The 11,203-nt window shown below is 36.2% G+C and overlaps 1 protein-coding gene across 2 annotated transcripts in view; it reads left to right on the top strand.

The window, feature by feature from the left end:
• LOC106872430 (uncharacterized) overlaps window positions 1-10,497 on the top strand; it is a 31,185-nt gene extending 20,688 nt beyond the window's left edge. For both annotated transcript variants that reach the window (XM_014919429.3, XM_014919430.3), the window contains exon 3: window positions 7,452-10,497. In XM_014919429.3, coding sequence (XP_014774915.1) covers window positions 7,452-8,014 — 563 coding nt within the window. In that variant the 3' untranslated portion in view covers window positions 8,015-10,497. The remainder of the gene's footprint in view (window positions 1-7,451) is intronic.
• Window positions 10,498-11,203: the final 706 nt, after the last annotated feature.

The raw sequence follows: 11,203 nt of genomic DNA on the forward strand, positions 1-11,203 counted from the left end.
AACCTTTGGATTACTGGTACACTCTCTAATGGGTTCCACACAGCTTTCCTGCAAGCAGGCAGTTATAGTGATTATTTATGATGGTGACAATAAATAATTCTTAATTGTTCAAAATTTGGATGTGAGTTAAAGGAACTGATGTCTCTAAATTCTCAAACCCATTTTCATTACATTACTTTTGCTCTTGAAGTGAAATTCATCAGTCTTTGTATGACAAAGAAAAATTGTCTGTGTGAATTCCCAGTGATGTACATCACTGAATCTCCATACCTTTACCTACTTCCATATGCATGTTTGGGGGTCTTTTCTGTTGCAGTCACAGTTTTTGAAATTTTAAAATTAAGTCAAAATTTTCAAATTTGGTATATTGATGTAATTTTTCATGCCGCATCTGATTTCATTTTCACACTGAATCTGATATGTATGATATATATAAACATCTATAGTGACCCCTGGTGGTCAAGCAGGAAAGCAAAACGAAAAAGGGATCTAACAAGAGTAATCTCCCTCGACCTTGAAAATTCTCGGCTATTTTAGAAGTTTTCAGTTAACTTCTGGATGACGTGGAAGTCAGGGACTTCTGGTTCTTCCCTTATATAAAGTGAATGCAATTCTAATTTTGCACCTTTTTGCCTGTCGGTTCCTAGGCATACGCATTGAGCCACGCCACTCGCACACACAATCGCACGCGTGCGTATTCGCCTCATTTGCTTTGAGACGTGGTTGCAAAGTATGTTCGTGTAATATGTTACAACCCTTTTCTTTCAGACCATTCTTATATGTTAACGCATTACATCCAGTAATAAATATGTTATGACTTATGAAAGTCTCACAAGTTCATATTTTTCTTGTCGTTTTACGTACAAGATGGGGACCCCTCTTTCTCGCATGCAATTTTAAAAGTGTAGGTTGTCACATACTGACATCACTACACATCCTTACTTAGCTGCATTCATTCATTTGTACATACATAATTAGTTACATATATACATGGCGATTTGCATGCACACATACAAAGCTATATACACAACTATATTCTTATGTGAATACACACATATATTTACATACATGTAGACCTACACATACAAGAATGTGTCAAACCAATGAAGGAACTTCTATATAGATGTTTGGACCAGCTAGAAATAGCAATCAAAGTCAATCAACATTCCCTACTGTCTTAATTAAATATAAGGCCCCTTTTAACTAAAGAAAAGACAAGTTGTACAGTATAAACCTACATTCTTTTAAAAAGACAGGATGGTCTCGTTTGGAAAGCCTTTAAATAATGATAGGTTTGTTTAATCAAGGCCTAGAAATGCCACCCACTGTGTTGTTGCTTGATGTACTTAGGATAGCAGCCATATCTCTCTCAAATCACAAACCATCATCATAAAATAGGAAGGTGACATTAGATAGTAAAAGAAAAGGATGATTGTGGCTGGAACATCTTTCAACATAAATATGTTGAATCAGTGCTGACATGGGGCTAAATAGGTTGGTATGGTTTAGAAACATTTTGTAATGGTTTCAGATTCCATCCCACAGCACAGCCTCTTGGAGACAGCTTGTGTTATAGACATTGCTGTCAGAATATAAAAAAAAGCTAGAACAGTCATTGCAGGACATCTGTTCTGACTCTGAAAATGGGCAAAAGCATCAGAGCATTGAAGGAACTATTTCAATTGTGCACTCTGAGTACTATTGCTACTGATATCAACTTTGTTTTACCTTTCTGGATTCAGTAAGTAAAGTACCATTCTAGGAAAGTTGACTGGCAAGATTGTGAGAACATTGGATGGGATGATGCTTTGCTTCGAGTTCAAATCCCACTGTGTCTACTTAGGTGGTAGATTTAATCTGTCACCCGGTTAAAAACCACCCTGAGGACCTTTTGTAGTCTTTCAGCTTCTCTCTTTGCTATGTATATCTGTTCTGCCTTTTAGCAATTTGATATTGCACTTTGGTGAAGAATATACCATCCAACCTAGGCTAGTGATCAGGGACTTTAGAACAAAAGCTTGAGAGACTGTTTAGCTGGGGTTTTATATCAGCCACAAATCTGATGCATCATTCTAGATATATTGTCTCACAGGAACTCTCAGTTCCCTTCCATAAGTTATAATTTATCTTCTCCTTTTTGTCATTTATGTCAATTATAAGTCCACCTCTGAATACAGGGTTAGTTGGTAACTCTTAACTTTCATATTCTCCTTCTGTCTTTTGTGTCTGTCTAGCTTTTGTTCTAAAGTCTCTCATCACTAGTCTAGGTTGAATGGTATATTCTTCACCAAAGACTTAACATTCACAATCATCTGCCTATTCTTTTTCTGATAAGTATGAAGATTATCTTGTGTCCATTTGATTGCTTGGTTAGGTCATTTGTGTCATAGAACTCCAGGTGCCTTGATCCCTTATACCATAACCATATCCTTCATGTTGACCAGAGAAGTCCTTGTGTTGTCTAACATGTCCTTTATAACCATCAGCTGTGATAATGAAGTCATTGTTATTCATTGTGAAAGGAGTCTCATTGAAGTTGTTTTATTTATCTGTCAGCCTTGGCTATACTGCATATGTGGAGATGATTTGTCATTTGTTTTGTTGATTACTAGCCTAAGCTTAATTATTTTATCATGTACTCTGATTACCTTAATTATTTTATCTAGCCATTTCTAGCCTAGTCCACCACTGTTACCACTTGGATAAATTCATGCCTTTGTTCCATGCTAAGTGTCTTCCTTCTTAAATATGATATACACCCACTTATCTATACTCCTGAATTTGTACAATATTTCCTGAACCTACTTTTCATTGCCAACATTAATGGGAACAGCTGTTAAGTTTGGAACATAAGGGTTTCACTGTTAATCAGGTTGATTTGTGTATATGTGAATGTTATGGGGGGGGGCATGATTTCACCGTGTGAGCTACAAGACAACCCCACCAGTGCTGATGCCACAAAAAAAAAAAAAAAACAAGCACTCTGTGCACTCTTTAGGTGTTTGATAAAATGAATCAAGCAGCAATGGTACAAGGGTTTGACAGGGTTCTTTACTCTTGCCAATAGCATGACACTCTATACAAATGGTACCATGAAAAATTCACTCAGTACACTTTGGTTGAGGTTAGGATTGACATCCAGCTATAGAAATCCTGTAAAATCTGAAATATGGAGCAAAATATGGTAGTTCTTTTATCATTTGGATCCTGTTGAACTCTCCAACCCTTGCCAGCATGGAAAACATGTAAAATGATGATGTTATATATATTGTATTAACTCATCTCTAATACTTCAGTCACTTTGACCATGCTTAGGGCAGCTGTTAATTCAAATGATTTTGACTACATTTAGTCCCCTTCGCATATTTATCAAACTGTCATAGATAGTAATCTAACATAGATAGTAATCTACACACATAAATAAAAATTTCTTGTTCTCTACTGACTCTGTTACACATTGGTTGAATTACTACACCATAGGACATCTCTCAGTCTCAACAGAGAGGGAGACTCAGAAAGACATGGGGCGAAGTACCTCAGGATGACTTCAGGATGCTGAACCTTTCAGGTGAAATGACAAAAGACTGAGATACATGGCGTCTTGCTGTTCTCCAGACCTGTCCTCCACAGCAGAAGTGTTAAGATCACCCCGCCCTCACCAATGAAGAGGATTGGCCTGCAAAAGTTGTGGTAGTGCCACATAAAAAGCACTTGTGCTGGTGCCACTTAAAGCGCTTGTGCAGTGTCATGTTAAAAGCACCCAGCACATACTGTAAAGTGGTTGGCATTAGGAAGGGCATTCAGCCATAGAAACCAGTCCAAATTAGACTAGAGTTTGGTGCAGCTCTCCAGATTGCCAGCTTTGGTCGAACCATCCAACCCATGCCAGCATAGAAAATGGACATTAAAAGATGATGGTGAGGACATCGTGTCTGACTTCACTCTCTTTTCATATCAATAGTCCAAGGCTAGTCCTGATTGAACAAACTTATGATCAAAGACATTCTGGCCAATCTGGGACTATTTTGCCTGTTTCATATATGCAGGGAACCCATGAACCTATTATCCAATGTATCTTGTGATGCAGGTGGATGTGATTTGAGGAAGATTTGGTTGCTATTATTAGTAGACTGAGTAACCATATAGCTTGGTGAATAGGTGATTATCATATATTTGTTACTAATATATATATATATATGTGTGTGTGTGTGTGTGTGTGTGTGTGTGTGTGCATCATGATTGTATATCTATTTATGAGATGAGAATTCATTTTCCAAATGATTTTATACCCTATTAATTTTTGTGAAAATGTTATGTATATAACTGTTAGTATGAGTGAACTCTTGTAATGTGTGTCTGGTTAGACTATTTGGGTAGGTAACTGGGAAGTGAGGAAAGCCAACAATTCAACATGAACATCAAAATGAAAATCAAATGGAAATTGTAGTTGTGATACCCTTGCCAGCTGCATGTGAAAAGCACCAACCAATCATGGCCATTGCCAGCCTCCTCTGGCCCCTGTGCTGGTGGCACATAAAAAGCACACACTACACTCACGGAGTGGTTGGCATTAGGAAGGGCATCCAGCTGTAGAAACACTGCCAGATCAGACTGGAGCCTGGTGCAGCCTCCTGGCTTCCCAGGTCCCAGTCGAACCGTCCAACCCATGCTAGCATGGAAAATGGACGTTAAATGATGATGATGATATGAATAGATGTGTGTATTTTTCCCTTGTTTAATCATCATTTTCAACAATTTTTTTGATATTTACTTTTCCAATCCTTGCATGGGTGAGATGGAATTCTTTGATGCAGACTTTTTATGGCTAGACACCCTTCCTGATGCTAGCATGGAAATATTTTCCTAATGCCAGACATGTTTTCCATGAAAAACTAGAAATGTACAATACTGCTTCTGTAGTGGTGATGCTTGTCTACAATCCTCACTTGATGTCATGACAAGGACACACGCACACACACACACACACACACACGTGTGTGTGTGTGTGTCTATATATATATATATATGACAAGCTTGGTTGACTCAAGGTACCACATAATGGTAGAGAACCTGAAACTATGTAGTTAGGAAGCGAACTTCTTGATTATACAATATATGGAGGCGATGACGAGCAATAGAATGCCATGGCATGTAAAATGGAAATTGTATAAAATGGAAATAGAATGCCGTGGCATGTAAAAAAACCTTTGGAGATATACTGTGCTTGAGAAGACCCGACTAGCCAAGTGAGACCATAACCGTGGCCTACGCATAACTGGCCCATTTAAGAGTACTCTTCAACCATTGGGCAATAGATTGTGCTTGAGTAGACCTGTTGAGTCAAGTGAAACCATTGTTGTGCCTGATGCCAGTACTGCCTGACTGGCTTCTGTGCTGGTGGCACGTAAATAGCACCATTCAAGTGTGGTTGTTGCCACTGCTGCCTGACTGGCTCCCATGCCGTGGCATGTAAAAAGCACTATTCGAGTGTGGTCGTTGCCGGTGCCACCTGTCTGGTTCCTGTGCTAGTGGCATGTAAGAAGCACCATTCAAGTGTGGTCGATGCCAGTACCACTTGACTGGCCCTCGTGCCGGTGGCATATAAAAAGCATCCACTACACGCTCAGAGTAGGTGGCGTTAGGAAGGGCATCCAGCTGTAAAAACCTTGCCAGATCAGATTGGAGCCTGGGCTTGTCAGTCCTCAGTCAAACTGTTCAGCCCATGCCAGCATGGAAAGTGGACATTAAATCATGATGATGATGATATATATATGAGGCAAGGTATGAATAATGGCCATTACATATTCCTTTATTGTAGTAAATTTGACTTACAGCTGTTTCCACTAGTCATAGGTTTGTTATTGATTGATTTACTCATTCAGTCCATTGATCAATTGAAAAAAATTGAATGACCTAGAGAATATCTCTCTCTCTCTCTTTTTCTCTCTCTCTCTCTCTCTCTCTCTCTCTCTCTCTCTCTCTCTCTCTCTCTCTCTCTCTCTCTCCTCTCTCTCTCTCTCTCTCTCTCTCTCTCTCTCTCTCTCTCACACACACACACAGAATGTGCTAGTGTTTATATGTACCAGTAATATGTTAGTAATGCATACACTTGTAATATGCTAATGTTTATATGAGAGGTTAGAGTATGATAGGATAGAAGTATATATCTTACAGTCAGTAATATCGTCACTGTTTTAACATTCACTTTTCTATGCTTACATTGGTTGGACAAAATTTAATGAGGCAGATTTTCTTTGGTTGGATGCCCATCCTTTCACCTTAACTTAACAGCTACATCTAAATGTTTATCTAAACTTTGTGATTTCTAGTTTGTATTGAAACTATTTTTTTTTTAGTCAGGAGAGAAGCTAGTATCCATGACCTTTTTTACAACAGAGCTTCTCAACATGGGTGGTACTTCCCCCAAGGAGTGCTGGACTATGTTGAAGGAGGCATTAAGTTTCATGGGCTGGTGAGGGTGTCAATGAGGTAACCTAATTAACATACTAAATTTTACCTATAGCACTAGTTATACATGGTAAAACTAGTAATGGTAATTAAAATAAAGAGATTAGTAGTGTGCTGCTATTTCTGGCAAATCAAGCTACTGTGTAGAATTTACACAGTGCAGGGAAGTCATTAACTTGCAATGTATAAATTTACAACTTGTGTCTTTTATCATTTCATTGTTAAAAGCTTTTACTTTCCCCCCTGCTCTTACTTTTTTTTAGTTAAATTTATAAATTACCTTCCATGTGAAGTCACTTGAGTCATGATATCTCACTTGCCACTCTGGAGCATGCTAGGCATAACAGCTACTTAAAAGGGGGCATTACAAATTTCTTTTTTTAAATGTTAAGAACCACTGTTTTACAGGTCTCAGAAGCTGATGGGAAGGTGGGAGGGAGAGCTGTGTTCTCAAACTGGAAGCCTGGTCTGAAATGCAACAGAGTAGACTCATGTAAAAGACACTCAAGGGGCTAGGTGGATGGTGATGTAAAAATGTATAGTAGGTTAAGTCTACCACTCATATGCACCAAGGCAGGATTTCAACTTGGTACACAAAAAATCAGAACAAATATTGTAAGGCATCTGGTCTAATGTTCTTCCATTTCTATACACTGTCTTGGATTTATAATTTTCTTTTAATTGACTCTGAAAGGATGAATGACAAAGTTAACCTCAGTGGTATTTGAACTCCGAGCACAGAGTGCCAGAACAGACATTGTGAAATATTCTGGCAATTGCTCCAACAACTCTGCCAATCTGCTATTTGCCAATTCAGTATTGTTCCTTGATAAATAAAAATTCTAAGATTTTACTGACAGTTTGTCATTGAAAACTGCTGGGTTTCATATTTTATCAGAGACTTCTCAATAATAAATAATTTTTTTGTCTTTCAGTAAACATTTTCTATGATTTCTAATGTTTCTTTTTATTTTCATTTCCAGGTTATACAGACAATGTTGGTACAGGTCATAGTAATGATGTCAATGACATTTTTAAATGGATCATTGTTATATTCTCCGTTGTCCTCATACTACTTACAATTTCATGTGCTCTGTTCCGATGGCTATCTAATCAAGAGACACTATTCCGTTCATGTGGCTCAGAATACACATTCTTTCCTCCTCAGCGGTGGAAAACAATGACACCACCACCTTCTTATAGTGAGTTGTTTCCTGTACAGTTTACACATCCAGACGCTAATAATGGCACTGCTTTAGGGCGACTTTCCATTCAACCTGCACCCCAGTTGCCTATTTCTTCTACAGTTCTGGTGTGCAATTCAGATGAGTCCAGTTCGTCATCTGCTCCAGTGACAACAACTACATCTACATCAACGCCTGTGATTACAAACCCCAGTTTGACAACATGGGACCAGAAAACAGAGAAATGTAGCACAACTATTTTTCCGGCAATGAAGAAAGATGCCCTTTCTCTTTCAGTTGAGAACAATGCCCTTCCGTCCTATGAAGAAGCTCTAAGAATGCTAAGTTGCGAGTCAGTTTGAGAGAAATTTGGTTTGAATTGGTAAAAAAGAAAATTTTTTTCAGAAGAAAATGCATTTTGTATGCTACTTATCTTCATATTGCTTTTTTTTTTTTTTACAATTTATCTTTAAATCTTTCTCTTATTTCAAGTTTTTTTTTTTAGTTGAAAGTAATTTTTCTTCTGTTTTATTTATTTTCCAAAATTATTTAGTCTTTATTTGAAGATGTATTTTTCTAGGGCTTGCTTTTTTTGCTATTTTCCCCTTTTCTATCTCTGTTTATGTTATAATTTTAAAAGTTAAGACAGAATACTATAAATGGGAAAATTTTTATCATTCCATTGACTTGGAAATTTTTTTTCTTGAATGATTCTGAAAGTCAAAAACTGACCAGATTTATTCTTCTAATACTGAATGCCAAATACCATTTTACCATGTGCACTTTAACTTTGCTTTTTTGTTATTTTGTGTGTCTACTTGATATTTATTTAAATTTCAACTAGTCATCATCAGCATGGTTTGCTCTTATGAAGTAAAAATTAATTTAAGTTTATTACTTACAGGAATCTTATTTGGAATAATAATTAGTGGTACTTTGAATAGTAAGAAGGAATATATATGTATAATGAATACGAGCAAAAGGGTTAAAAAAAATTCCTGACATGCATAATTCTTAAGTGATAGCTTTCTAATTGAGAAAGAATTATGTCTTGTCAAATGCAAACATCATTTTATTTGCAACCCTTTTTTACTAAAATTTTGTACCCCCCCTCCCTCAGTCTAAAATACAGTTTTGCTTCTAAGACTAATCAGCATGATCATTCCCCACTTTTTTTTTTAATGATGCAAATCCTTGTTGTGCATGTTATAACGACTTTTAATCAAATGGATAATAGGAGACTCTTGTATCAAGGGTCCATATTATGTCTTAGTTGTGTTTCAGGAATAAAAGACTGGAAATGACATAAGTGTATATAGCATGATGATAAATTCTCTGAATTGTGGAATAATTTTTTGTTGCTATTTCAGTCACTGTTACCTACAGCAGTCACATCCTTGAGAAATACATCAATTCCACATCACCCCATTTCTTGGCCTGATAACTCTGGAGGTTCTTGGGATCTTGTAATCCATTTCAGGGAGCTATGGAAGCTAATATCTGTTTTGATAATCTACAATAACTATAAAAGATGCATATTAAAAATCTAATTTTGTGGAACATTGCTCCCAAATATATTATTTAGAAGAAATTATTATATCATGGCCACACTGCTGTTTTTTATATTTGCTCTTTTTTTGAGAAAATTGCTAAAAATTAAAAATTTATTTAATATACCCATTCCCTTCAACTGGAATGATAATATAGTTTTATTTGCTATGGTGGAAATTTCCATTCATACATCCATCTTTACAGCTTGCCATTCCTGTGAGTGTCATGGAGACGAAATCTTTGGACATGATCTCTAGTAAGGCCTATCAAAAGCAGCTTTCTGCAAATATTTTGGCTGGACCCCTAAGGGAGAAATCAAAGCTATGGATATTATCCAACTGCCTTGTGGTTTACACTTTGGTCTCCTGTTAGTTGGCCTTGCCTTTAAAATCTTGTACTGGAGATGCAACATCTCAGTGTGGAGAAAGTGACTCAGTTGGAGCAGCTCACTGATCTCTGAGTTATGTAACCTATTGATTCTTTGGAGGAACCCTATTGTGGTTGTTTGTATTTGTGATTAAACTTTTTTGGTCATAACTATAGGTAAGATTAGGCCCCTAAATTGAAGTGAAAATAATAGTGAGGTTGGTAGATCAGTATGATTATATAATTATTGTAATTGTTGTCAGTTCTAAGAAGGAAGAAAAACATTTTATCACTGCCAGTTGATTTCATTTTGTTATGATCTATCAGATCTCTAACAAGTTGACACTATTTAATTGATAGAACTTTCTATGATAGTTCATAATATTATTTCTATTGTTTTAATGCTAAAGACAGGATATCAATTTAGGCAGAAATTCTTTGTTTTGAGCTGAAAATCATCAACCAAGTCTATACTTCTTTTTTACCTTTCCTAGATTGGGAGTCAATTATATTCTGCTGAGGTACTGTTCAGTATCCAAAACACATAACATTTGGTGGTCCGGGCCACCTAACTGAATAGGTGTCTTGCAAATACATGCAGCTTATAGCAGTAAGTAGCTGAAGTACTGTATACTTAACAAGGAACCTCATGAGGTAGAGTGATTGATGCGGTAGCCATCACTGACTGTTCTTAGTGGCAACTTTTTTTTTTAACCTTTGCATGAAGTCTGGGTGATTCAAATGTAGCATTTGTTTGTTTTTTTCAGTCTATTATATGTATATAGCAGTTAAACCAAATATTGTTAGATTGAAAATTTGTGAGATAAAACTCCCAAGTAAGTGTGCATAAATTTAAAAAAAAAAAACTATAATTAAAAGAAAAAACAAAATGGGAAGAGAACAAATCAAAGGGAATTTATAAGAAAAAGAGGAAGAAAAACTTGCAGTACTTTCAGGTTCTCTTCTGGGCTTCAAGAAGGTAACAGAAATCCACTCCCAACATATTTTACAATATCCCCTCTAAGTCCTCTCCAACTTGATATTTATTTCTTCTATTATCATTAATTTCTTACACTATGTTGACTCCTCTAAATTCTCTCTCTCTCTCAATAGGTTACTTTTTGATATTTTTTTTCATATTGAGTGTTCCCAGATTTTTCTAAGATTACTTCTTGATAAAACTCATCACGTTTTCTTTTAATTTCAAATTATATTTTTATCATCAAGCATATTTATTCTAGTGAGGTGGGTGTACTAGATGAAAGTAAAAGCTGTTTTACTGTTAAAAAGTTTACCACTGCCATAATCATATAACTATCGTTTACTATTGTTTGTAATAACTTTTTTTTTGTTAAGTTTTTCAATTTCAATAACTTCTTTCACTGTTTTCTGTTCCTCATTGATAATATAGTTTGATATTTTTTTGAACACATTAATTTCAACCATAAATAATGCATGCCTAGTGTGTGAGATATATATATATATATATATATATATATATATATATATATCATGTTTTTTTTCTTCATTGTTTTAATGTCACTTTTCCATGCTTGCATGAGGCAGATCTACAGCCAGATACTTTTCCTGTTATCAACCCTTTCCTACTCCCTGCAAAGTGTTTCTCCCATGGT

Source organism: Octopus bimaculoides, chromosome 8 (genome assembly GCF_046866305.1).
Source record: "Octopus bimaculoides isolate indiv1 chromosome 8, ASM4686630v1, whole genome shotgun sequence".
In the NCBI taxonomy this organism is placed as follows: domain Eukaryota; kingdom Metazoa; phylum Mollusca; class Cephalopoda; order Octopoda; family Octopodidae; genus Octopus; species Octopus bimaculoides.